This window comes from Camelina sativa, chromosome 19 (assembly GCF_030686135.1).
Source record: "Camelina sativa cultivar CO46 ecotype springtype chromosome 19, ASM3068613v1".
Taxonomy (NCBI): domain Eukaryota; kingdom Viridiplantae; phylum Streptophyta; class Magnoliopsida; order Brassicales; family Brassicaceae; genus Camelina; species Camelina sativa.
Genome location: NC_141898.1, coordinates 311,936 through 338,098, shown reverse-complemented (window position 1 = coordinate 338,098; position 26,163 = coordinate 311,936). Strand labels below are relative to the sequence as shown.

At 41.5% G+C, this 26,163-nt stretch overlaps 8 protein-coding genes, 1 non-coding gene and 1 pseudogene across 23 annotated transcripts; 6 read left to right on the top strand and 4 right to left on the bottom strand.

Annotated features, from left to right (window-relative positions):
* Positions 1-603: 603 nt before the first annotated feature.
* LOC104763719 (classical arabinogalactan protein 6 pseudogene) lies at positions 604-1,331 on the top strand (annotated as a pseudogene). The gene has a single exon (XR_015590602.1). The product of XR_015590602.1 is annotated as a classical arabinogalactan protein 6 pseudogene (transcript).
* Positions 1,332-1,413: 82 nt separating this feature from the next.
* Positions 1,414-1,485, top strand: TRNAP-AGG (transfer RNA proline (anticodon AGG)). Its single transcript has one exon. It is a non-coding gene; the product is annotated as a tRNA-Pro (tRNA).
* A 47-nt stretch (positions 1,486-1,532) lies between these two features.
* On the bottom strand, positions 1,533-4,134 carry LOC104763717 (uncharacterized). 9 transcript variants are annotated; one of them, XM_010487071.2, is made up of 8 exons: positions 3,660-4,134; positions 3,016-3,555; positions 2,668-2,913; positions 2,543-2,601; positions 2,388-2,465; positions 2,198-2,261; positions 1,915-2,091; positions 1,533-1,777 (listed from the first exon to the last, which is right to left on the bottom strand). In XM_010487071.2, exons 1-8 carry the CDS (start codon positions 3,708-3,710, stop codon positions 1,763-1,765), a joined length of 1,230 nt encoding a protein of 409 aa, XP_010485373.1. In that variant the 5' UTR covers positions 3,711-4,134; the 3' UTR covers positions 1,533-1,762. The 9 variants fall into 9 exon arrangements, with proteins under 9 accessions (XP_010485373.1, XP_010485371.1, XP_010485376.1 ...); XM_010487069.2 differs by having other exon boundaries at positions 2,198-2,264; positions 3,660-3,963; XM_010487074.2 differs by having other exon boundaries at positions 2,198-2,264; positions 2,388-2,462; positions 3,660-3,850.
* Positions 4,135-4,168: 34 nt separating this feature from the next.
* Positions 4,169-8,196, bottom strand: LOC104767276 (peptidyl serine alpha-galactosyltransferase). 2 transcript variants are annotated; one of them, XM_087500692.1, is made up of 9 exons: positions 7,748-8,196; positions 7,259-7,669; positions 6,927-7,097; positions 6,594-6,837; positions 6,265-6,465; positions 5,700-6,175; positions 5,436-5,600; positions 5,095-5,338; positions 4,169-4,995 (listed from the first exon to the last, which is right to left on the bottom strand). In XM_087500692.1, the coding sequence occupies exons 2-9, from the start codon at positions 7,585-7,587 to the stop codon at positions 4,375-4,377; spliced, it is 2,451 nt and encodes an 816-aa protein (XP_087356818.1). In that variant the 5' UTR covers positions 7,588-7,669; positions 7,748-8,196; the 3' UTR covers positions 4,169-4,374. The 2 variants fall into 2 exon arrangements, with proteins under 2 accessions (XP_087356818.1, XP_087356817.1); XM_087500691.1 differs by having other exon boundaries at positions 7,259-8,106.
* Positions 8,197-8,848: 652 nt separating this feature from the next.
* On the top strand, positions 8,849-9,268 carry LOC109130976 (uncharacterized). Its single transcript, XM_019241215.2, has one exon. It carries the CDS (start codon positions 8,865-8,867, stop codon positions 9,105-9,107), a length of 243 nt encoding a protein of 80 aa, XP_019096760.1. The 5' UTR covers positions 8,849-8,864; the 3' UTR covers positions 9,108-9,268.
* Positions 9,269-9,436: 168 nt separating this feature from the next.
* On the top strand, positions 9,437-10,649 carry LOC104763713 (uncharacterized). Of its 2 annotated transcripts, none has more exons than XM_087500689.1 (2): positions 9,437-9,852; positions 10,064-10,649. In XM_087500689.1, exon 2 carries the CDS (start codon positions 10,079-10,081, stop codon positions 10,460-10,462), a length of 384 nt encoding a protein of 127 aa, XP_087356815.1. In that variant the 5' UTR covers positions 9,437-9,852; positions 10,064-10,078; the 3' UTR covers positions 10,463-10,649. The 2 variants fall into 2 exon arrangements, with proteins under 2 accessions (XP_087356815.1, XP_087356816.1); XM_087500690.1 differs by having other exon boundaries at positions 9,728-9,849.
* Positions 10,650-12,365: 1,716 nt separating this feature from the next.
* Positions 12,366-15,496, top strand: LOC104763714 (uncharacterized). Its single transcript, XM_087500687.1, has 2 exons — positions 12,366-14,867; positions 15,177-15,496. Exon 1 carries the CDS (start codon positions 12,806-12,808, stop codon positions 14,798-14,800), a length of 1,995 nt encoding a protein of 664 aa, XP_087356813.1. The 5' UTR covers positions 12,366-12,805; the 3' UTR covers positions 14,801-14,867; positions 15,177-15,496.
* On the bottom strand, positions 15,440-19,282 carry LOC104763715 (transcription factor GTE11). 4 transcript variants are annotated; one of them, XM_010487066.2, is made up of 11 exons: positions 18,999-19,282; positions 17,729-18,851; positions 17,602-17,650; positions 17,432-17,515; positions 16,991-17,055; positions 16,685-16,751; positions 16,510-16,593; positions 16,311-16,426; positions 16,149-16,215; positions 15,922-16,064; positions 15,440-15,838 (listed from the first exon to the last, which is right to left on the bottom strand). In XM_010487066.2, exons 2-11 carry the CDS (start codon positions 18,818-18,820, stop codon positions 15,578-15,580), a joined length of 2,028 nt encoding a protein of 675 aa, XP_010485368.2. In that variant the 5' UTR covers positions 18,821-18,851; positions 18,999-19,282; the 3' UTR covers positions 15,440-15,577. The 4 variants fall into 4 exon arrangements, with proteins under 4 accessions (XP_010485368.2, XP_087356812.1, XP_010485367.2 ...); XM_087500686.1 differs by having other exon boundaries at positions 19,021-19,282; XM_010487065.3 differs by having other exon boundaries at positions 16,510-16,596; positions 19,021-19,160.
* On the top strand, positions 19,239-24,013 carry LOC104763716 (protein TPLATE). The gene is made up of 7 exons (XM_087500685.1): positions 19,239-20,704; positions 20,831-21,427; positions 21,622-21,983; positions 22,074-22,377; positions 22,481-22,603; positions 22,751-23,200; positions 23,291-24,013. Exons 1-7 carry the CDS (start codon positions 19,571-19,573, stop codon positions 23,843-23,845), a joined length of 3,525 nt encoding a protein of 1,174 aa, XP_087356811.1. The 5' UTR covers positions 19,239-19,570; the 3' UTR covers positions 23,846-24,013.
* Positions 24,014-24,163: 150 nt separating this feature from the next.
* Positions 24,164-26,161, bottom strand: LOC104763712 (Ribosomal protein L13 family protein). Its single transcript, XM_087500688.1, has 6 exons — positions 25,971-26,161; positions 25,651-25,722; positions 25,275-25,441; positions 25,007-25,118; positions 24,385-24,632; positions 24,164-24,333 (listed from the first exon to the last, which is right to left on the bottom strand). Exons 1-5 carry the CDS (start codon positions 26,016-26,018, stop codon positions 24,414-24,416), a joined length of 618 nt encoding a protein of 205 aa, XP_087356814.1. The 5' UTR covers positions 26,019-26,161; the 3' UTR covers positions 24,164-24,333; positions 24,385-24,413.
* Between the last annotated feature and the right edge of the window lie 2 nt (positions 26,162-26,163).

Genomic DNA, 26,163 nt, shown 5'->3' with positions numbered 1-26,163 from the left:
GTATAGTACGGATACGTATTATAAAAAGCCTGCCTGGTATCATGATTTGAGAAACGAAGAAGATAAAAGTGTTAGAAGACTACGGAGTAGAAGAATTCTCTTTCTTAGCATTTAGGAGGAGACTAATTTAAGCAATTTGGTAGGTTGGTGTTTCAAACTTGCAAAAGAAGTTTTTATGTCTTCCTTCACTGCCTTGGGTTAGGAGGGAAAGTTTTACCTTTGCATTGTCCTCCCCTCTCTCTTTCGAAGATTTGACCTAAACCTTTTTAATTAGGTCTCAACGCTATTGTTTTAATGCTATTTTTAATCTCCAATTGGTTATTTCATATTATATACCCCGACCCCAAGTATAGAGATATTCATGATTCATCCATCAAATCTATATATAAATATTATCGTGCGAATTCATATCCTAGTTCTCAATATATAATACAAAACTTTCAGTTTCATGCAAAATCACAAACCTGGAATTTTTTTTAAAATTAATCTCATACAGTACTTCTAGAAATCCAAATTTTAGGATTTTAATTGCTATTAAAAAAAAAAAAAAAAAAAATTGTTTAGCATACAACTAGCGCTGGTTCTAAAAATAAAGACTAGCTAATAATGGATGTCCATAATAATCTCAAATCCATCAGATTCCTCCGAAAAAACATTATAAAAACCATCTCATCGACCTCTTCCTTTTCTTCATCTGAAGCTTTTGCAGTATTCATTAATAAATAAATATACTGCTTTAGCTTTGGAACAAAAAAAGAAACTAGAAAAAAAAAAAATAATAATGGCACGTCAATTTGTCGTATTAGCACTCTTGGCTCTGGCCGTGGCCACCGCATTCGCCGCCGATGCACCTTCAGCTGCTCCAACCAAAGCCCCCACCAAAGCCCCCACCACCCCAACCAAGGCTCCCGCAGCTGCACCCAAATCCTCCGCCGCCGCACCTAAAGCATCATCCCCTGTCGCAGAGGAACCCAACCCCGATGACGACTACTCGGCTGCCACCCCCAGTGACTCCGCCGATGCACCCACCGTCTCCTCCCCTCCGGCTCCTACCCCCGAAGCCGATGGACCCTCATCCGACGGACCCACCGCCGATTCACCCAAAGCTGGCGCCGCGACTAGTTTGAAGCTCTCCATCGCCGGCACCGTCGCCGCCGCCGGAATCTTCTTCTTCTCTCTCTAAGTTTCTTTTTTCTTTAAAATTAAAATTAAAATTGGGGCTGAAATCATTATTTGTTGTTGTGTAACATTATTTATCAACTCTTTAACTAAACTAACTAACTAATTACTATACCAAAAGATAATCAAAGATTGAATGGTTTTTATTATTATTACGTACGTACAAGTAGTCTGTTTAATTAAATGTTTGTTTCGCTTAACCATTAAAAATTTACAACCAAAATTAACAAAAGAGGGCATTTGGTCTAGTGGTATGATTCTCGCTTAGGGTGCGAGAGGTCCCGAGTTCAATTCTCGGAATGCCCCAATCGACCCCTTTTGTTCTATTTTGCGTGGCTCCATGTCTTCTAATCTTTAACGCAAAACTGTAAACTGTGTCTAGGTTGTAAGAAGATAACAAGGACGTTTACAAAATCATATATTAATACAAGAGATGCAATGTCATCAAATTCAATATTTCTTCTTCTTGGAATAAAACCAAACTTGTCAAACGATTCCTAACAAACTAATCCTTCGTCGTTGGCGCTGGCAATACATATCACTTTGAAAGATAATGGGTGGGAATTGCTTGAACACCACTCTGCTACTGTAACAGAGCCTACCAAAAAGATCACACACAACACACATCTCTCAGTCAGACACAGAAAACCATGGATATTTGGCGATTTTAGTGAAAAGTGTGTGTGTGTGTGTGAGAGAGAGAGAGAGAGAGAGAGAGAGAGAGAGAGAGCTTACTTTCTTGGTTTGGTCGTCGGTGCATTTAGGTCTCTGTTTGTAGAAATTTGGAAGTGGCTTGGCTTTGAAGCATAGCCTTTGCCGTAGTTTACTCCCTTCCCTCTCCACACTCCTCTCCTTCTCCGGCTTCTTGTCGTCCTTTGGCTCATCCATTGCTTTAAATTTCTCCTCTAGCTTCTGAAACACATCAACAACTTAATGGTAAGTACTAAGACACACGTAGAATTAGAAACCAAAAAGTATCTATAATAATTAATCACTCAAAAGCTCTTCTTCTTCTTGCCTTTTTCCTTCTCTCTGCTCTCTCCTCTGTTCTTAAACCAAACGGTGTAAAACAGCTCGGTGTCCTGCTTTTGTTTCCCCAATAACAACAACAACTTGATTAAAAACCAAAAACAAGAAAAGAGAGGCACACACATTTAACAAAAAAAAATTTGAATTTTGAGTAAACTCTTATTAGTATAATTTCTTACTCCGCAGGGAGGAAGTTCCATCTTCCTCGACCCGTCTTAGCAGAAGACTCGGGAGCTATCTTCCCTCTGCATTTACTACTGTTACACCCAGGTAGATTGATTACTTCTCTAACCACACGACAACAAAGGTTTTTTAAGAGAGCAGTTTCGTTTACCTTGTGTGACTCGATAAAGGTGTGCACAAAGAATCCTCGACAATTCCCTTTGCAGACGCCTACAATTTACAAGAGCCACTATAAGCACTTGGTTTATTGATATAAAAGAAAAAGAATGGAGTCACCTTGTCTGATGGTGTCCGGAGAGGAGTCTTGCAGTCTTTGGTTGGTTTAGAAGAAGCTCTTGACCCGTCAATCTTCCTTATGATGGACACTAATCTATTGAACTCTTTAGCCGGTGTGAAAGTGTAAGAAGAGCTGCTGCTCTTGCTGCTAGTCTTTTGACTTGGAGTCCTCTCGGATGAACTCTTGTACTTAGAGACTCTTGGTTTGGTACTGCTGCTCTTTGGTTGTGAATCTTTGGATTTCTTCTGCAAAAGACGGTTACAGATCAAGAACAAAAGAAGCCAGGCCCAGAGAGAAAGAGAAAGAAAGCTCTTAATCATCATCATTTCTTAGTAATAATCAGATACCTTAAGAAGTATAGGCTTCTTCTCCTCCTCTGCTTGTGTAGAAACTTTGCCACCACCATTGATCTCTGACTCAGGCATCCCACAGTTCTCTTTCTCGTCAGAAGACTGTCTAATACCAAATCCGCAGCCGCCTTGTTTCTCTGTAAGTGATTTCAATTGAGCAGCAGCAGCATCTAAGGATCCTCTGGGAAGCTCAAGATCCGGTTTCGAGACCAGCCCATCTTTCTTTCCAACAAGACAATTGATATCTGATTGTTGAACTGCTGGAACTGGAAGCTTATCTGGTTGGGATTGCTGTTGAAGCAAGAGGGCTTCTTCAGCAGCAGCTTTCCTAGCAGCAGCGAGTTTCTTGTAGTGAGCTTCAAAGAAAGCTTTCTTCTGAGCAACAGAGCCTGGCTTAGAGTACCTCTCGGCCTCGGCCACATAAGGGTTCTGGGAGGTGGAGAAAGCAGACCATTTCTCCCAGTCAAGTTTATCGGACATGAATCTCCCGAAGGACACAGACTGTCCTAAAGAAGCAACAAGAGAGTCTCCTCCTCCCTAAAAGACAGACACAGGAGAGGATGAAACAAGAGAGATGAGAGCGCTTATTTATGTGATTATATATTAGGAGTTCTGGACCAGAGAAAGCATTGGTAACGAACCTCAGGAGCTGCATATGAGAATGGCTGCATGAGACAAGCAGTTTCTCCCATTCTTTTTGGAACAACAACAAATATATCTTAGTTTTGTTTTTACAGATTGATAGAGAGAGTCAAGTGTTTTTTTTTTTTTTTACAGAGATCCTAAATCTGTTATTAAAAAAGAAAGTGGGGTTTTTTTTGTTGTCCGTTGTGGGAAAAGAAAAAGAGAGAAGAAGCTTTTTGGTGTTTAAAATTTGAATTCAAAAAAAATTGGGCTTCTTCTATGGGTGGGTTTCTTCTTCTCTGTCTGTTTGTTTCTTCCGGTGATAGAATAATAATACTTTACGCATTTTTTACAATTTTTTTTACTATTAAATAAAGTAAAAGTATTACCCACAGGAGAGAGAGGGAGGAGGAAGTGGTCCTCTTTTTTTTTATAGAAGTCGTCAACTCGTTGCAGTACTTTATTTTTACACTGCTCGATATTATCTAGATTGAGAGTCTTTGGTTCCTTGTTGGGCGCTTTTGAATAGCAGAAATACGAATTCAGAAATTAAGAAAAGAAAAAAAAAAACACAAATCCCTGAAAAGTACAAAGTAAACCTATATGACTGACTTTGGGGGGAAAATCCAAAGAGTAAATTGTCTCACCTTTTTTCTTTTTAGCTTTGGTTTAGTTTGTATCTACACAATGCTCTCATACTCTTGAATCAAGTAAGCCTTCACTCTTTCTCGATCATTTTGTGTCCATGAAACCCGTGTTCGAGTACGAAGTTCGTCTCTTGTTTCTGTACCCTTTCCCTCTTGTTGTTCCTCTCACTTTACGAGTCGAGAACACCAACAGCATCACTACTAGGAACCCTACACCAGATATCAACCACAGTGCTATCACCCATAACTTCAACGTGCTGAATCTCCCTTCAGACTCTGTCGAACCTGTTGTTTCTGATTCTTTCGTATCATCGCTTCCTTGGGACTGTTGTTTCGTTTCAACTTTACCAACTTTCCTCGAAACCGACATCTTCTCGGTCGATTCAGACCCAGGTTCAGGGCAGTTTCTTCTCTTGTGATGCAGAAACAGAGCTTCGTTTAGCTTCTGTCCACATTCAATGCTGAGAAGGTCTCTTTGCCGCAGATCATTGTCTGTTTCATGGACTGCCGTAGGGTTAGGCGGGTCTGGAAACTTTGCCCAGCATTTGTTGATCAAATCGGTGTTCCTCCAATTCGCCTTGTCGAAGCTCCAATTTCCAACTTTGAACTCAAGACCGTAATGGAAAACTCGATAGTCAGCACCAGGTTCAGGTATATAACCGGGATATATCAATATGTCTTTGTTTATGATATGCCGCAAATTCAGCTGCACAAAATGTTGTACTGTGATAATTAGACCCTCCCTATTCGAAACCAAATCATTGAGCTGCAAAAAATTAGAAATATTGTGATAAGTTTTTTTTACCTCTGCAGCGCCAAACGAATAACCATACATTTCGCTGATCCAGCCGGATTCATATATATCCCCAGTTAATTCTTTCCCATAGTGTTCTTTGTCTGCTCGAACCTCCTGTGTTTTAAGCAACCAGTACATTGCGAATTTCCTGAGATCCTCTATGTGCATCATAATGACTCCACCAACTTTATCACAAGCCTCTGGATTACGCGTGTGAAGTCTTGCAAGGTCGTTATCACATCCAATTAGATAGCTAACACAAAAAACAAAAGAGAGAGAGAGAGGGTTAAATGCGATTTCTGCATCATCTATAAATTGGAAAAAAAAAAAAACTGATCAAGAGTTTTTACTCGTAAGGAGTTGAAACTGGTCGGCCTCGAGCTGCCTTAAACTCCCAAGGAGTGATGGGTCCTCGGAGGATCATGTCAGCATCAAGAATTACTATGTACTCTGCATCAATGTTTGTGTGGTGAAGCCAATGGACAACCGCTGCTGGTTTGTTAATTGCCGGGTACCTGATTGTGTCAAGAACTTATCAAAATCAGACGAAGATCACATTTTAAGTTAACAAAAAAAAAAAAATACCCCGAGGTTGGTTTAACTGCTAATCGTACCAATCGCCTGTTAGAGGATGTCTGCTCATGGAAGGAACATAATGTGTCGGGGCCAAGTCATGACCTTTATAGTTTTTAAGATCTTCATCTGTGCAACTGAGAAGCCGAGTGACATTTCCGGGTTGGCCGCTCTGGCGGAAACTGTGCATGAAGCCGACTGTTTGCCAATCGAAATAAGTTGTGCACTCAGTAGAAAACAGTGTGTGAATCTTTGGATAAGCTCCTTTGAATTCATCGACTGGTGGCGGCTGGTGTTGGTCCGGCAAGATATGTACACTTCCTGGTGCAAGCAGTTTAGGCTTTGTTAACTCCATGAAAGTTTTGCTCTTGAGAAAGCTCAAGTATTTGGACCACTTTGGTTTCGGGCAGCCATTTTCTGCGTGACGCAGTATGAGTCCCTCGTTCAATGTATTCATGCATTCCAGACTCAAAAGTAGACCTCTTCGCTTGTACGGATCAGGTTCCATCATTTTCACCTATTCAATGAAAATAGTTTTGTGGGTAATTTGCATCCAGTAGAGATACGTACATGAAATGGAGTTGAGAACTTATGAAGGAAGGTTACCTCTCTTGGATATGGAGGCTCGGGGAAGAGACGGTTGCAGTCATAGACAATATTGTCTTCGTGGTGGTCCAGTTTAGTGAAAGACCAGTTCCCAATGGAAAAAGGCAAACCGTAATGCAGAAGAACAGGCTCAACGCCTTCTCGTGGAACATAGCCAGGATATATCATCAAGTCGTCGTTAATCTTGTGCTTAAGCCCTGCCTGTGGATCAAAAACAAAATCACACAACACAATGTTTATAACCGAAAACATACAAGGTGCTGAAGAAGGTCAGAGTTTCAGAGCACGAGCAAGAAGAGAATTAAGGAAGGAGAATGGTGAGAGTATACCTCTGCAGCACCGAAGGAGTAACCATACATCTCACTGATCCAACCTTTGCCGTAAACATCTCCGGTAATGTTGGTAGTCCAGTGAGCAGTATCTTGGCGAACGTCTTCAGTTTTGGAAAGCCAGAGAGGGGCCAAGACGCGAAGATCTTCGATATGCATGGCGAGAAGACCGCCAACTTTGTCACAGAGTTCAGGGTGCTTTGTATGCAAACGGACAAGGATGTTATCGCAGCCAACCAAGTAGCTATTTTGAAAAGAGAAAGAGGCGTGAGCTAAAAAAGGAAGGAAAGGCTGGCTACTGGCTACTTAGGTGAAAGAGAGATAGAGTATTACCCGTAATGGGCAGCAAAGGGTCTTCCGAGTTCAGCACCGAGTTCCCAAGGGATGATAGGACCTCGAATGATCATGTCAGCATCAAGAATAACAACCCAGTCCACATGCTGGGCATCTTCACTGTGTTGAAGCCAGTAAAGAACTCCTACTGGTTTGTTAATTGCTGGGTACCTTTTTTTGTTTATCCCAACAACAAAACAAAAGCATATAAAAAAGACTAACAATGCTATATTGACATCTCCATTGATATCATCTAATCCCTAGCTAAGAAATTGTAGTAAGGATTAAAAGCAAAGAAAATTGGGAGTTAAGAGAGAATCAAGTATACTGACCAGTCATGGGTCTTAGGATGAGTGCTCCAAGAGGGAACCTCGAAAGTGGGAGCGAGATTCATGCCTCTGTAAACCTTCTTCTGGTCGTCGGTACAGCTCAATAACCGGGTAATCGGACCGGGTTGTCGGGATTTATGGAAGCTGTGCATCAAACCAACGGTCTGCCAATCGAAGTAGTTCTGGCACTCGACGGAGAAGAGCGTGTGGATCCGATACGGTGCCCTTTGACCCCATTCATCATCATCATCATCAGCCAAACACCCACTTACCAGAACCACCACCGCTGCCACAATCATCATATCCCACCACCACCACCACCGCATCTCCATCGCCGATTTCCGATTATTTTCAAAACACCCCACCCCTTTTTTAGCTATAATTGCATATTATTTTTCCTTCTTCTTCTTTGATCTAAATAAGTAAGGGGAAAAAGAAAAGTCAATGCATGGATGATGATAGATCCATGCCGATGCGATGCGTTGTTGTTACCTCCTCCTCCTTCTTCTTCTTCTTCTATTAAAAAAACCCGATGCGATTAGGTAGTGGCGACCACGAACCCCCCAACTTCAACTTGTAATTTTAATTTTTAAAAATTGAAAAAATTTGTTTGGGAGGGGGGATTTGAATAAAAATAATCAAAGAAGAAGATTCTACGAATTTTTCCCTGTCTGAATCGCCCAACTTTGAAGGCTGCCATGGAGTCCGGCTACACGTGTGTGTTTGTTTAGTCGTCTCTCTACTTTCCCTTTTTTTTTTTTTTTTTTTTTTACACACATACATACATATACCTCCAAAACTCGGCGACTCTGCCAGCGTTATCAAATTTAGTTTTTATTTATTATTCTCTCATCTCACCCATTTACTGATCACTTCTTTTAAGTACAATTTGCCAATTACAAAAACATACAATAAAACAAATACTACTCCCTCCCTTTCATAATATAAAATACCCTTCCTTTTCATAATATAAAATATTTTAAAGGTTTTTCTTTGTTTTATAATATAAGTTGTTTTTAACTTCCTATATAACTTTTAGATTACTTTTATATTTTTTTATTATTTATTTTATGTAATTTTGTTTATGATTAGTTAAACTTTTTTTAAGTAGTTATTTCTTAATCTACGTTGCTTTCACTCAAAATATCTTATATTTTGAAATGGAAGGAGTAATTGATTAGTCTATTTCTACTACAAGACCTCCTAAACAACAACAACAATACTCAACTTGATTAGTCTGTATAATCTTATACTAGTATTAGAGACAAGTCAATGATACCTTTGATTATTAGCATTTTTACAAATAGTTGATACATATTTTTTATATTTCATTACTAGTATAATAAAGTAATTAGTGATCACTTGGTCTTTTTTGAATTTTACGGTGTCATTCAAATTCTAGGAGAACAAGTCATGTTACTTTTAAAGTATTATACGGGTTTAATTAGCCACTACCGTACCATATTCTGATACGCTCTCTCTCTGCTGCCCCCGGCCCCGGCCCACACGACACGAATTAGATAGACTCATTCTCCCTCCCCGTCGACACTTCAAGTGTATATATAAGTACTATATTCCCTTTACGATCGATGATCAAATATTGCAAGCAATGAGATCTTTCAGCTTAGTCATATGTGTTCTCGTCTTGGCAATGCTCATTATGTTGGCCGAATCCTCCTACGGTGGTGGAAGCAAACGCTCTCCTCCTCCTCCTCCTCCAATGGCTCCTTCTCCAGCACCAACAACTGCTCACTTTGGCGAACCCAAGACGCTTCCACCACCTCCAAACGCCGCCACTTGCCCAGAGTTAATCACCTCTACGTTCATTACTCTCTTGGCTTTCGTCCTCTAATATATATCCCTTTTGTCTTTTGGTTTTCCAAGTTGTACGTTGTGTGCTGCTGATCTCAAACAGCTAACCTATATGAATCAGATAATTATATAACTGATACTACAATAATATTCCCCATTTAGTTTGTTTTGTCCTTTATATATATATACACAATTAATTAATTTGGTGTGATGGAAAGTGCAAAGTACGTCTCCCTATTTCGGATTGTCTCTTTTATTCACAAATCACAGCTGTTATTACAGAAACATTCATCGGTTTTAATTTATTCACCAAAATTGACACGTCACCAAATATTATTATAATTGATCTCAAGATAGAGAAGATTGAACGACCGCAATCATCAGTCTGTTTTGTTCGTCGCTGAAGTACTCTCCAGCCCGATGGTTCTTTCAGCCACAAGTGTTGAAATCTATCGATTATCATAGGTATATAACTATGTGGTAGGTATCGTGTTTGGTTGAATCGTGTGTAGATAGATGGCTTAATGTATAACCGAAGGAGAAATGCTAGGCTGTTTGTGGGTTAACTTAACTTATACAAAAGACTGTTTCTTTCTTTTTATGCCTTTTTAATTATTTTAGAATTTGGTTTATTTTTGGGCCCAATACAAAAATATTTGGGCCTTAAGTGGAAAAATGGTGTTGGTTTGTTGTGTTTTGTTTGGTCTTCTCCGCTCCGCCGCTCTGAAACTCGTCGTCAGTGAGAGCTTCTTCTTCTTCTTCTTCTTCATCACGAGTGGTCGGTCGTAAGTTTTCTCTCTCTCTCTCTCTTTCCCTAAGGGCTTGTGTGAGTCGATTGAAAATACCTAATTTTGCTCGCTCTTGTTGTAAAATTTTACATAAGTTTGTGGATCAATTAGCACATTGGGGGGGGGGGGGGGGGTAGGCAGCATCTAAAACCCTAATTTCTTCTGGAAAATGATAAAAAATAAAAAAAAATGATGGCTGTGTGTGTAGGGGGGGGGGGGGGAAATGAAGCGTATTGGAATGATTAGCGGCGGATCATCCAAGGACCTAATCCGGAGAACGTTCGCTGCAGCAGCTAGCAAAGCCAAGAAAGGTGGCAAAGGAGGAGGAGGAGGCGGCGATGCTCCTAAAGGTTCGAGCTTGAGCAAAGAGATCAAATCCACCACTGTTGTCGGCGCCAATACTCTCAAAGAAGGATCTGATCCCAAGATCTTGCCTGATTCTGATTACCCTCAATGGCTCTGGCATCTCCTCGATAAGCGCCCTGCTCATAGTGAACTCAGGAGGAAGAACGTCGAGACCCTTCCCTATGATCATCTCAAACGTTTTGTCAAGCTCGACACTCGTGCTAAAATCAAGGACAACAACTCCGTCAAGGCCAAGAACTGACTGACACGTCATACAGTTTGTAAGATTCGTGTTTCTTCACTCTCTGCTCTTGAACTATGCTTTTGCTAATAAGTAAAATTCGTTCAGTTAGATTTACATTTCGGAAAAGAGTATGATGATGTTCTTTTGTTGTAAGTTCTCCAGACTCTTTATTAGAGAGAGTATATCCTCCAAAAGTTTGCTGCTTCCTCTTCTTCTTTTCTCTGCTTAATTGAATGTGGAGCCTTGATTAACAAATTGGGTTTGTCATGCTTGCTACTTAAGTACGTTCTTTCTGTTTAAGTTACATTTTAGAGTCAGGGGTAGCATTATGCTCTTGTAAGTTCTCTTGATCCTTTCCGACTCTTTATATTAGTAAATCCAAGTAACTGCTGATTCTGTCTTTGGCTCTTGTTTAACCGAGTGATAGGTGTAGCTATAGCACAAATCCTTCTCCGGATAGAGGAGGAGATGATTTGTTCGGTTCTTATAGATATTGCTGGTGTGTACCTGATCCATTTAACAATCAGATTCATTGTAATAGCATTACATGGGACCTAGCTCGCTTACTGATAATATTACATCACTATTCGCTAGGTGGATACCAACTCTTGTTGTCTACCTCTTGTGGGGTTTAATAATACCTTCAAAAGAAAGGTAAAGCAAAGTTTTGCATCATTATCTCCCTTTTGTTCTTCCATTATTGCTCTTCTTTGCTTTGATTTGCTCAGTGACAATTTCATATTGGTTTGGCTGTCAACTTACTGGTTTATAAACACAACTAGACCCAAACCATCCTTTGTCTGTCTTTAAACTACCTATACGAATGAATGAAAATGGTTGGGTGGGTAAGTTTCAATTTGAACTGTTTAAGATCTAAGTTATGTATTTCTTTCGATGATGATATTCTGCTACTTATGATTCCTTCCTTTATGGCTCTATACATATCCCATATGCCCATGAAAGTTTTTAAGAGTTTTGGAAAGGAGGAGACACCTCTCCACTCCATTCATCATCACATGCTTTTTATATGGGTATAACAAGAAAATAATAAAGCTAACTTTTTCTTCTCATCACATGCCTATTTTTCCTCTTTTTTGACACCTTAACCGTATCTTGTTTTTATTTCTGCATGTTTTCCATTTCTTTTCTTAAATAGTATATACTAGCTTAATCTTTGATTTATATATGTTATTAATAATGATAAAATTATGAAATACAAGATCATGATTTCTAAAGACCACGAGGGGGAGGTGGAGAAAAAGAATCAAAAACATTCTAAACCGCTGGCTGATTCAGAATTTGTCCTTAATAGCGTCGTTACAACTACACTATAATAATATAATGAGAGCATTGATTTTGATTGGGTTGGGCGTGGTTGGCCACCCCGTAATCGTATCACACATTAAATATTTTGTTACGTTGGCTTATACTAAAAGCAGATACCCTTATCTGTTGTTTAATAACTAGTAACTACTACTAATCTTACCTACAATTCATACTTATCACATCATTATATCTAATGTCTCAACTTACACTTACATTAGCATAACGGTATTTACAGAAACTTCAAATTGAAAATCTAACGGATACAATAATAACAAGTCCAATGATCTCAGATCCTGAAATAAAATTGAGTAACGATGTATGAAATGTTAAAATTCTCGGATATCAAATAAAAGATTCTGATGATTCGAGAGACATGCTTTGGATTAATCCAATTCGATTATTATTACCTCGAGAAAAAAGTAGTGGAGCTTTTGATACCATGTAAAAAGAGAACTCAGGGCTTTGTTTAAAAAAGGTCTCCATTTTAGTTTAGTTTTTTTTTTTAATTTGTGGTTCCATGTGTCTCCATCATAACAATCATCAGTCCTTTTCCACTTTATAGAATTAGGCCTTTCTCACACCACACGACTCTTTTCTTCCACATTCTCTTTTATTTATGGATATCAATCTTTCCCCACGTTATTATTCTGTAAATTTATTTTTAAATCGCATTTTTTTGTACTCCTTGATGATGATGATGATTACGCGTTAAACATTTATATTCAAACAAAAAAACATCTAATAATAATTCCTTGAAATTTGGTAATAAAGATAGCAGATATTTCTAGGTTCGGTTACAAATCAAATTGGGGAGTGTCTCTTTTATTTATACAGTAGTACTTATCAGTAGTAGTAGTAGTAGACAACGCAGTTGTATTATTATAGTGTAGTTGTAACGATCATATATTTTCTCCAAATTTTATGCTTTGCTAAGTAATAAAGAGTAAAATATAAGTTTCCACAGATAATATACTTCCGGTGACCACCAAAGAAATCAAGTTTAATCTTCTTCTTCTTCTTCCTCTGCAACTCTTTATGCCTCCGACCTACTTCCCTCTCCGGTGGGAGAGCACCGGCGATCAGTGGTGGTACGCTACTCCCATTGATTACGCTGCCGCCAACTGCCAGTACGATCTAGTCCGCGAGCTTCTCCGCATAGACTCCAACAACCTCATGAAGCTCACTTCCCTCCGCCGTATTCGCCGCCTCGAGACCGTCTGGGACGACGACTCTCTCTTCCACGACGTCTCCGCCTGCCGATCACGCGTCGCTAAGAAGCTCCTCTCCGCCTGCGACGAGGGCGGCGCGAGATCCAAGAGCAACACTCTTATCCGCTCTGGGTACGGTGGCTGGCTTATGTACACCGCAGCCTCCGCCGGAGATCTTTCCTTTGTTCGCGATCTCCTCGACAGAAACCCTCTGCTCGTGTTCGGCGAAGGAGAGTACGGCGTCACTGACATACTCTACGCAGCTGCCAGAAGCAAGAACGACCACGTTTTCCGCCTCATTTACGATTTCGCCGTTGCTCCGAGGTTCGGTTTCGACCAGCAAACTGCCGGTGATATCCCGGCGGCTTACAAGTGGGAGATGAAGAACAGAGCGGTTCACTCTGCTTCCAGAGGAGGCAATTTGAACCTTCTCAAAGAGCTTGTCAGTGATTGCTCTGTTGAAGATGTCTTGGCCTTCCGAGACAAGCAGGGCTCCACTATCCTCCACGCTGCTGCCGCCAAAGGTAATACTCTGGTGGTTAAAGAGCTTGTGGCTTTATACGGTTTGGTCGAGGCTGTGGACAACCAAGGGAACACGGCTTTGCACGTGGCTGCCTACCGTGGCCACGCTGATCTTGTTGACGCTCTGATCTCTGCGTCTCCGTCTTTGATCCACGCTAGAAACAACGCCGGAGACACTTTCCTCCACGCTGGAATCTCCGGTTTCCAGGCTCCGGCGTTCGAGAGGCTTGACAAGCACACGGAGCTCATGAACCGTCTGATCACATCCGCTGCCTCCAAATCTCAAGGAGATTTTGTGAATTATAGGAACAACGAGGGACGCACGGCTCTTCACTTGGCTATCTCTGGGAATGTTCCTCTGGAGTTCGTTGAGATGCTCATGTCTGTGAAATCGATTGATATTAACATACGTGACAACGCTGGTTTGACTCCCCTTGATCTCATCAGGCAGAAGCCGCTATCTCCTACCTCGGATCTCTTGTTCCGACGCCTGGTATCAGCCGGAGGGATGTTCAGTTCTCGTGATCAAAGCATCACGAGTGTGGTCGCGTCTCACTTGAAGGACAGAGGAAACTTTTACAGCCCAGGAGCTCGTTTCAAGACGTCGGACGCTGACATGTTCCTAAGCACCCGACTTGATGTTGCGCCAGACAAGAATGCTGTTGCTAGACACGTGAGGTCCAGCTCATGTTCCATTGAGATTGGTCAGCTAAACGTGATGGATGAGAATCATCATTTCAAGAAATGCAGAAACGCGTCTATTAACTCTGCAACGGAGAGACTGAAGAGCGTTTTCCACTGGCCCCGAGCCAAGAAGCAACCAGGCCATTCCAAGAACGATTCTGAGATAAGCATCGCTTCGACAGCTTTGGAGGCGCAAGAAACTCCGGTTCCTCTCCGACAGAGATTCTCAAAAAGCAGCAGCACTGGCTCGCTTGCTCTGCCTAATAATAACAATAAAAGAACGTTATCGGTCAGAAGTAACCAGTCGAGTCCAAGGGCCAAGAAGAAGCGGATTGGCACAGTGCGGTCTCGTTCTAGTTCTTTCTCGAAAATATCCATCCACTCGTCTTCCACGTCATCAACTTCGAGCATGGTTGATCTTAAACAGAAGGGAGTGATGATGGATGCGAGCATAGCCGGACCGTCGTCTGGCTTGAACAGGCCTGCGGTTACGGAGCCAGGGCAAAGTAAGCTAAACGAGAAGAAGGGTTCGTTGAGGAGGAGATTGAAGAGCCATTACTTTTGCTTTGGTGCTTCAGCTTTGTCAGTGAAAACGCCCACTACGGTCTTGGTATAACCAGGTTATTGGGTGAACCTGTAGAGCAAAACAGGGAAGTGACAAGTGAGAGAACCGAAAGAAATAGGTTTGGTTTCTGTTTAGTTCCCTTCATTCTAATTCTAATGTAGTAGTAAGTAGTTAAATGGACCGAGTCGTGAAGTTAAACTACCCGCCGTTTTCGTTTCTACTTTCTAGTACTAATAATAATATCGAAGAGCAATTCTGTACCGTTATAGTTATTGATGTTCATTAAAAGAAATAATTTAAAATCTCTTTTCAGAAATAATAATATCCTCTAAAACAGTTCCCTCTATCTGTCTGGTATGATATATACTATCAAAAGCTAAATTATGTTATAAGCTAATAAAGCTAGATACTCTTTTCTCTTTTGCAGTTGTTCATCAGTCTTGGGGTTGTACTGATGATCATAGCACCTATTGGGGGACTGGCCAAACTAATCTATCATATTAAAAAGGGCAGTCTGCCTAACTCCAAATGCAAACTACCTAAAAACTGAATGCACTGAGCTTTTCTGCAACATTATTTCCTTGTAGGTATGGTTGGATGCTACGATGTCACTGCTATATATAGCAAACTCTAGAGTAAAATATTTAGAGACATATACTCCTCTCTCATCGGTTTTGTAGGCTCACAAGATAAAGTGTCAGTGGTTTACTCCGATTAAAAAAAGCTGGTTTACATTTTTGAATCTAACTAATCGTTTTTTTTACAACAACTCTCTGATTCTCATGTACACTGGCTGCTGCTATTACCCAATTACAACACTCGTGAATCTCAGTCAATTTCACCCTCTTCTACTTCGTTGCTGGGATCTTGAAAACAAAGCAGGTCGGCTTCATCTTCATCCTCATCATGTTTCATAAATAGCCCCAGCTGCTCTAGAGGATTGCTTCCTCCAAACCCAAAAACACCCAGCCCATCAGAGTCATGGCCAACCTCTCTTAGATTTGTCAAATGGTCCGTGTTAACCGTTTTAAGCAGTTCTAGGTCATTGAGGAACCTTGAGTTCTCATTTATTTCAACCGACTTCTCCATCTGTGTACCATTCAGCCATGGCAATAATCAATAAATATATTGCAGTGTAAAAAGACAACCAAATTGCAGCTATTTCGGTTCACCTCAAGCAATGCCTGTCGGGCTGCTTCTCTTTCAAGTTCCAGTTTCCTCTTAGCCTCAGCCGCAGCTTCAGCTGCAGCTTGTGCCTTAGCTTTTCTACGAGCTTCTTCAGCTTCCTTGGCTTCTGCTTGTAACCGTGCTTTTTCTGATGCAAAATAAAAGAGGACAAGTTTACGTACTTGGTATATTAACATCAATCACAAACTTGGAACTAGTAAATCAAAAATACCTTTCTTCTTTTTCAATTCGAGTTCATCCTTCTCAAGTCGCAGTTTCTCTGGGTTTCGTTTCTCATTCTGATATCAGACATAATATTTCAGGAAATACCTTTGAGAGCTCATGAGAGGGCTAACCAAATATAGCAGCACACAGTTCCACAAACACAGCTAACCTGATTAAGAGTTTTCTCTCGAGCCTTCAAGATTAAATCCGCATATTGACTTTTCAATAGAGCAGCCCTGTAACGCTTCTCCGGAGGTAGTTGCTTCTCATTCTGTGCACTATTTCCTAAATTATTAACGGGTCAAGAGTGAGATGCCAACCCCAGAAATCAGAACACGGACATTTTTCTGTCACACTCCTGAACTTACCATCTTTATGACTATCTGCCCCTTCAACAGGACTTAGCTTCCCTTTGGATGCATCTTCCAACTGATTTAATCCACTGACGGAAGCTGCTTTTAGAAAAGGAGTAAGTAAACCAAGGGTCAAACATTTAAATCAACAAAAGTTAACATCTCTTGCACCAAAACTATATCCGCTCACGTTTTCTCCTTGGGGAACTGCTTGTAGCTCCATCCAAGGGAGATTCCGAATCCATGCTCTCAGGGCCCTGTATCAGCGGATAAAAGGAAAAGGAAAAAACGATCAGAATCAACAGTGTCTCACCAAATTTCAGACTAGGTTAACTCATCTGTTAGGTATTAAAGCTTTGTATCTGTCAGGTATTAAGAATATACCAAGCTTAGTATCATGACCAATATTGTTTGCCCAATCCAAATTATGGAAAGGTATCTAAGACCTTTGCAGAGGCATAAATATTATTGATTATAATCCAACAATGATGCTTACCTTTGATGAACTCAACAATCTTGTGGTTGTAGGATCATCTGGTACACTCTCCGAGCTACTAGAGCCTAATCAGTTACATGCACCATAAAAGGAGTAACCACTGATTAGATCAATCCAAGGAATAATATGATCACTAAAGAAAACAGCGAACTGGGAGTAAAAGATATAACACGTCTATCACTATCAAACTAGATGTGTATTATGACTATCAGCTAATAGGTTATTTGAATAAAAATAGTAAGTTCCATTTCAAAAAACTACAGAAGAAACATTAAGATGGACGGACACTTTTAAGAAAAGGGAATTAAGATGATTTTGACTTCTGAGGGTTAAGTACATATAAGCACTGCAAAAATCAAATATTGCAAAAGTTCCATAGAGACAAAGACTAATATTATGTAACAAGATTAAACAAACCATTGGAGTTCCCTAGCGCCATACCTTTTTCTGTCTTGACAGATGAGATGTGAGATCTAGGGTGCTCATAATTACCAACGTCAACATCCTCGTCCTCCAATTCACTCCCTGCAAGTAAGGAAGAAGAAATGACAACTTAATCATAGAGCAGGACATGAGAATTTGCTCAAACAACAAAACCAACGTATGCTAACCATCACAGTGTTGCATCAATGAATTCCCTGGCCCTGACCCATGTAAAAGCTTCATCAAGGAAAGTATTCGCTGTTTGTCAGTCATGTTAACAAATGTTACAAGCATTAGATATAGAAGGGGGATTACCTCTAGCTCACAGGGTTCAAGGTTTGAATCTTTCTTCTGATTTTGTCGCAAGAACTCATCAACGAGATCCCGCAACTGGAACAAGGCATCATGACTGAGATCATTAATGTCAATCTCTATCTCATCGTCTCCAGATCCCTCTTCCTTGGAGCTGTGATCTCTCAGAAAATTGATTATATGTACCGGGAATTCTGTTAAGGAGCCCAAATCTCTGCCAAGCTTTACTCTATCCTCATCAGCCATAACCCGTTTGGCAGGCTCTAAGTTCACAGCATTGATCTTTCTCTTCTTAGCAAGGGGCTCAGGGATTACAACCTCTTTGTCAGCATACGTAGCCAAGTTACTTGGTTCGGAAGTGGTCCCAGATGACTTCTTCTCAATAGTTTTCCACTTCAACTCAAAAAACTTGGAGAGAGAATCAGCCATGTTAAAAACCTTGTTTCCGATGGGGTTATAAGTCATTGCGTTACGAAAAGTAAGACGGACATCAGCAGAAAACTCAGATGGGTTAGAATATGTGCCGGAGGTTAACTTGGTCTTAACAGTGCCTAAATCCATAGGATGTTTGATAATGGTAAAATAATCAGGTATGTTGAGCTTGACAACATCAACAGGAGTTTTAAAAAGCCAACCATGCTGATGCGACATCAACCGTTTCAAGAGGATCTCACATTGCTTCATTTGAAGCATTGTACAAGTGGAAACGGGCTCAGGTTTGGGCACCGTTTTGGCTCCTCCTGGGTTAGTAGTAGAGCAACGTGACATACCAAAACTCTTCGTGGGACGAGGCAAATTGCATGCAGGTGTACTAGTGAGAGTCGTAGACTTAGGAAGGTTGACAGTCTTCTGAAAGGAGCGTATCTGTTGCAGCTCCTGTCGAAGCGTATGAACCAGCTTTTTCCTTTCGGATGATGACAAGTCAGACAAGGGTAAAACCGTTCTGGGGACACCAAAAGTTTCATCTTCTTCAACAAACTTTCTCTTGAAACAATCGGAAGCATTAGGACGGCTATCATCATCAAAGCCGCCGCCGGGAGAGTCAAAATTATGACGATAGTAATCTCCTGGGAAACCGCCGTTACTCACAGTCATATCGCCAAGGAAGTGACAACCTCCGTTCCTCCTGCACAAAAAGACGTATTGAGAAACCTCTCTAACACCTTCAATCACACTGATATAGCAATTCAACTCTATCTGTCTATCTAAGTAGTACTAAACTCTCAATATGGCAAAAAAGGAAACGAATTCGCAAATAATAAAACGAACTAACCGACTCGAGCAGCCGTTCGAACCTGCCTAGAGGGAAAAGCAAAGAGAACCTGGGCAGAGAGAAGCGTAAATCTCGACGTTGAGAGAGTTTGATTTGAGAACAAGTCCACAAAAAAAAAAAAAAACCCTAGACGACGGAGACAAGTAGAGAGAGAGAGAGAACAAAATCGCTCTCTCTGTCTCTCTACCCTCTCTCTCTTAGTCTAGTCCGATGCTGCTGCGCCTTTTGGTACCGCGGCGCGCAGGACTCCCAATCTAGACCGTCGGATCTAATAACTCGAATGCAATATTTCCGGTGAGTGCCCTGGGCTTTATACTCACTGGGCTTTTAATGATTTTGTAGTGGGCCTTTTATTGGGTCTTAAGTATATCTCGACACGGCGCGCTGTGATAGCCCCACGCTGTTTTTATTGTTTCCGTTTCTGTTTCTTCTTCTTCAGTCGAGTCCGATGATGGATGAATGATTTACACATCCTTCTTCCACAGTTCCATGTCGCATCCGTACACAGAATAGACAGCTAAGCTCAGGTTCGTCGCCTTGGATCTCGAATTTGAACTTGATTGGATCCGGTTATGGACATTCTTTTCGCCCAGATCCAGGCGGACCTCCGCTCTAATGACGCGCTTCGCCAGTCATCGGCGCTTCTTCAGGCGCTCCAGCAATCCGCCGCCGGACGTGATATCTCCGTGATCGCTAAGTCTGCTGTGGAGGAGATTGTTGCCTCTCCGGCGTCCGCTGTTTGTAAGAAGCTCGCTTTCGATCTCATCCGATCCACCCGCCTGACCCCGGATCTTTGGGACACCGTCTGTTCAGGTGTCAAAACGGATCTTCATTTCCCCGACCCCGACGTCACCGCCGCTGCCGTCTCCATCCTTGCTGCTCTCCCTTCCTTCTCGCTTCCTAAACTCATCTCTGATTGCAGCACTGAGATTGCTTCCTGCTTCGATTCCCCATCTGACAACCTTCGTTTCTCCATCACCGAGACTCTTGGCTGCATCCTCGCCCGTGACGATCTCGTTACATTGTGCGAGAACAATGTGGGTCTTCTCGACAAGGTCTCCACCTGGTGGGCTCGGATCGGCCAGAACATGCTCGACAAATCCGACGCTGTCTCCAAGGTTGCCTTCGAATCCGTTGGTAGGCTCTTCCAGGAGTTCGACTCCAAGCGGATGAGCCGTCTTGCTGGCGACAAGCTCGTTGACAGCGAGAATTCCCTCGCCATCAGGTCCAAGTGGGTCTCTTCTATGGTTGACATTGTGTGGAAAAAGAGGAGCGCTTTGATGGCTAGGTCTTTAGTCCTTCCTGTTGAAACCTTCAGAGCCACTGTTTTCCCTCTTGTCTTTGCTGTCAAGGCTGTTGCTTCCGGTAGTGTCGAAGTCATTAGACAGCTTTCCAAGGCTTCCTCTGCTGCTGCTTCTGCTAATGCCACCGTTGTGGACTCCAACGCCGAGAAGCTGGTTGGCGTATCAGACTTGGTTACCCATTTGGCGCCATTCTTGGCTTCCTCTTTGGATCCAGCTTTGATTTTTGAAGTCGGGATTAACATGCTTTACCTGGCAGATGTTGCCGGAGGCAAGCCAGAGTGGGCTTCACAGTCCATTATTGCAATTTTAACACTCTGGGACCGCCAAGAGTTTTCTTCTGCTAGAGAGAGTATAGTCAGGGCGGTTGTCACGAACCTGCACTTGCTTGATCTGCATATGCAGGTATGTGATTTCTCTACTTCTTTCAATACGTATTTTAAAATTCTCGATTGGTTGTTGTTGTGTATACTTGTTTTGAAGCTGTGGCCTATGATTTCTGAATCTTTCCTTTTGGAACTTGTTTCGAAGGTCTCTTTGTTTAGAAGACTACTGCTTATGGTGAGGAACCTGAGAGCAGAATCCGACAGGATGCATGCATTAGCCTGTATCTGCCGTACAGCTCTATGTGTTCACCTTTTTGCCAGAGAAAGTGCCAGAAGAGGTCAGAAGCCTCTGCCTGGGACAGATATTATTTCTCTCTTTGAAGATGCTAGGATTAAAGATGATCTCAATATTGTGACCAGTAAAAGCCTATTTCGGGAAGAGCTGGTTGCAATGCTTGTGGAAAGTTGCTTCCAGTTATCTCTACCTTTGCCTGAACAAAAAAACTCGGGTATGGAGAGCAGAGTGATTGGTGCACTAGCATATGGCACTGGTTATGGTGCTCTGAACTGGACAGAACCAGCCCTTGAAGTTGTGGAAGTTTGCAGGCCTTGTGTCAAATGGGATTGTGATGGCAGGACATACGCTATAGATTGCTATTTGAAGTTACTTGTTAGGCTCTGCCATATCTATGATACCCGTGGAGGAGTAAAGAGGGTCAAAGATGGTGCATCGCAGGATCAAATATTAAATGAGACGCGATTGCAGAACTTGCAGCGTGAGCTTGTTAAGGATCTCCAAGAGGTAATTAAGCGCCAGCTGAAAGTTAGAAGTCACTTTTGGTAACTTTCTTCTGTTATATATTTTCATCATTGAAGAGGTTTAGCTATGACTTTCTTTATTAATACTAAACTGTAGAGTAACTATTTCCTGGGGACTGAAACTTTGTCAATTTCTTCTTTTTCCCATGTATAATAAATTTTGATCTAACGTGGCAGGTAAATACCCCTAGAATTCTTGGGCGTCTTATATGGACCATCGCAGAACATATTGATCTAGAAGGCCTGGATCCACTTTTGGCTGATGACCCTGATGATCCATTAAATATTATCATAGCAAATATGCATAAGGTTCTCTTTAACTTGGACGCTGCTGCAACTACATCGAATAGGCTACAAGATGTTCAGGCAGTCTTATTATGCGCCCAGAGGATGGGATCACGTCATGCAAGAGCTGGCCAATTAATAACCAAAGAGCTTGAGGAGTATAGGAACCATGCTGCTGCAGATACAGTTAGCAAACATCAAACCCGTTTAATATTGCAGAGGATCAAATATGTTTCAAATCTTCCTGAAAGAAAGTGAGCTTTCTCATTTGCTTGTAATCCTTTTGTTGCGTGAGTTTTACTGCATTTCTGGATTAGAACTCACACAACTTATATTATTTTCAGGTGGGCTGGAGTTAGTGAGACAAGAGGAGATTACCCATTTAGCCACCATAAGCTTACTGTTCAGTTTTACGAACCATCAGCTGCTCAAGATAGAAAATTAGAAGGTCTAATTCACAAGGCCATTCTAGAGCTTTGGAGGCCAAAGCCCACCGAATTAACTCTCTTCCTTACGAAAGGGGTCGACTCGACTTCTATCAAGGTTCCTCCCACAGCATATCCTTTGACTGGAAGCAGTGATCCTTGCTATATAGAAGCTTACCATTTAGCAGATACAAATGATGGAAGGGTCACTTTGCACTTGAAGGTTGGTATATATTCTAGTGTGTCATCCTGCATTTACTTGATTATAGTTTAGTTAGTAGAGTTTAGCGTTTTAACATATTCTTATGCTTTATGTTACCTTTCAGATAATTAATTTGACAGAACTTGAACTAAATCGTGTGGATATACGGGTTGGATTGTCTGGTGCCCTATACTTCATGGATGGTTCTCCTCAAGCAGTGCGGCAGCTGCGTAATCTTGTCTCACAGGTTGGTTTTAGTCTTCATTGCTTATATATTCCCATCTCGTTACAGTTCTCTAATATCTAAAGTTTTGCCAGTTGTAAAACATTTTCTGTTCTTACATATCAATCGGTTTAGCTGTCTTATCAACCACTCTGTGCTCAACTCTTGTAGGATCCTGTACAATGCAGTGTCACCGTTGGTGTGTCCCAATTTGAAAGATGTGGTTTCTGGGTTCAAGTCCTCTACTATCCATTCCGTGGTGCTAGAGGAGAATATGACGGCGACTACCTAGAGGAGGATCCACAGATCATGAAGCAGAAGAGAGGTTCAAAAGCAGAACTCGGAGAGCCTGTGATCTTAAGATGTCAGCCTTACAAGATTCCACTGACTGAGCTTCTACTCCCGCACAAAATCTCACCGGTCGAGTTCTTTCGTTTGTGGCCTAGCTTGCCAGCTGTTGCAGAGTACACTGGCACATATATGTATGAAGGAAGCGGCTTCATGGCAACAGCTGCACAACAGTATGGTGCTTCACCATTTTTAAGCGGACTCAAATCATTATCATCGAAGCCATTCCACAGAGTCTGTTCCCACATCATACGCACAGTTGCTGGCTTTCAGGTGATTCATTAGTTCCAGCAGGTCTTATTATCCTTCATGTTCCTTAACTGGATCGATGGTCTAACAAACCCTAACGTGATGTCACTACAGCTTTGTTACGCTGCAAAAACGTGGCATGGAGGTTTTGTGGGCATGATGATCTTTGGGGCTAGTGAAGTGAGCAGGAACATGGATCTGGGTGACGAGACAACCACCATGATGTGCAAGTTCGTGGTTAGAGCCTCAGAAGCATCAATCACAAAGCAAATAGAGTCGGATCTTCAGGGATGGTGTGATGATCTAACTGACGGGGGCGTTGAGTACATGCCGGAGGACGAAGTGAAGGCAACCGCGGCCGAGAAGCTGAAGATCTCCATGGAGAGGATAGCTTTGTTGAAGGCAGCTCAGCCGAAGAAGACTCCGAAGACAGAGGAGGAATCAGAGAATGAAGAAGAAGAAGAAGAAGACGACAATGATGAAGACGAACAAGAGAAAAAGGAGAAAGAGGAGGGAAAGGACAAAGAAGAGAAGAAGAAAAAAGAGAAGGAAAAAGGAACACTGTCTAAGCTGACAGCAGAAGAAACAGAGCACATGGCACTTCAGGCTGCAGTGCTCCAAGAATGGCACATCTTGTGTAAAGATAGAAAATATACAAAGGTTAACTGAGAGAGATTATTGTTTCAAGATGAAGGTGCGACAATCTTTTGTATTCTTTTTTGTGTGTGTGGTTTGTTCGTAGGTGTAGATGTATTGTTTTGTTGTTGAAGAAAAGAAACGAGGATGTTAGTTTACTACTGTTGCCACGACTATGGAATCTTGTGTCGTATTCACAAATATCGCATGCTTGATGCATATACGTATTTTTCAAAGATTGATTAATTCCCAACAATAAGAGAAAATCCAAGTGACCCTTACGCAATAATTATGGCGTGAGATTGCTCTGTTTTGCAACGAAGATAACAGAAAGAAAACCAGAAGCAGATCTATGTTTAAGGTAGATGGTTTTTCGCTTCATGTGTTATACAGTGTCTGAGATTCAGAAACAGGTCCATGTCTATTGTCTGGTACTCGATAAACAAGAAAGCCTTAAAAAAAGCTTATCCACGCCTGCATTATGAACGTTGCTTACAGATAATAAAACGAGTCACATGACTCTGAAGTAATCCTTCTACGCCTTCTTCTTTCCTCTGAAGTAATCCTTCTACGCCTTCTTCTTTCCTCTGAAGTAATCCTTCTACGCAGTTGCTTGAGCGGGGGTCCTCTTCTTTCCTTTCTTAACATCTGTCCCACCATTTTCTGCCTGCTCTGCCTTCTTCTGGGCACGGATCATTGCTCGCCTAGCGCGCGGTCGCATCTCTCTAACTCTACGAGGTGGCATCACAAATGGCTCAAGTGGCTTGTCCCCAAATGGATGCTCACCACCTTCAAATATCCTCAGCTTCCGATCCCTGTCCTATACCCACACAAAGAAAGAAAAAACTAAGCCCATTCTTGTTTTTAAGAAACAAATCCTAAACTATGAGAGCAATTCATCTAGGAGCTGAGAAGTGAGAATGTATCAATACAAATAAGTCAGTTTTCCCAGCAAAGATAAAGGTAAGCAACAAATAACATAATGGTCGAAACAAGTGTTGAGAAAATCTTGCAAACCTAAATCATTTGCAAAGCAAGGGTATATATCATCAATAATAAGACCGATGTGTGAGGAGAGACAAGGTACCAAGAATCTTATACCTCAACCAACCCATGAGGGGATTCCAAAAAAAAGTACAAGTAAAAGCAAGGTTTGGGGTAATCTAAAAGAGAGGGGATGAATAGTGTACTTACATCACGCAGATTGTTACTAGGAAGCATGCGCCGGACAGCCTTGCGTATGACCTCTGTGGGATCTTTCTCCATCTGTTCTTTCAGACTTCGTTCCTTGAGGTGTCCAATGTACCTGTTGTAAAAAGAGGTGAATAGATCAATAAAGTAAGTAGAAGCAAATGGGAGATACTGGCTAGAAAAGAGATGAACAAAAAACCCCCCTTCTTGTAGCTGAAGAAGATTTACAGAAGCAAAAAAGAAAGAAAAAAAAAAAGGGTGAGCAACTTGCCCTGTATGCCAACGGTAGAATTTGTCGGTGAGCTTTCTACCAGTGAAGGCAATTTCCTTGGCATTGAGAACAATACAGATGTCACCATCGTCGCGGTTAGGACAGTAAGTAGGCTTATCTTTGGCTTGAAGCACGGTTGAAATCTGGGAAGCTAGTCTACCAAGAACCTAGTAGAGAGAAGAAGACACATGAGGAATGAAATGAAAGCCTAGCCAATTCAACAATAATACAAAGACACAGCCGAAATAATATGTTTTATTAAGTTCAAGATAAGGCTGGCAGCTTAGTGGAAATGTTAAATTACGTTAACTAGTGTGGACGTTAAAGGAACAGAACAAACGAAGCTCAAGTTCAAAAGAAGAGAGAGGAGGAGAACCTGGCCTCTGGCATCAAAAACTCGCCAACGAAGACCGTCGAGATTGATACGCTTGATACCTGCCATAGCTTTCTGCAACAAAAAAAAAAAAGAAGCGATTTGGGGAGTAAAATTACCACAGCACACTCAGAATTATTAGGTCTCACTAGAAGCGAGAAAAGGTAAAATGGGAAGGGATCACACAGTTGAGGAACTCGAAATGATGATGATTAAAAAACATGTATAAGAAGACATAAAAATGTGCGAATCGATCACACTATTTGACAGAGTAAGTGATAATCTAAGGAAAAAGCCTGGAATTGTGATGAAATCAGAATAACCTTTAAGTTGCCATTGAATGAGGCGGCAGCTGCAGCCTGAGTCGCCATCGTGAGTGCCGGTGCCGGTGAGAATGGAAAGATCTAAGAAGAGCGACCAGTGAGCTCGAAATCAAAAGGGTTTTAGGTATCCGAAGGCTAGTTTTGGTATTTCCCCTTCTTTTTTTCTTTTTCTTTTTTCTTCTAAATTAAAATA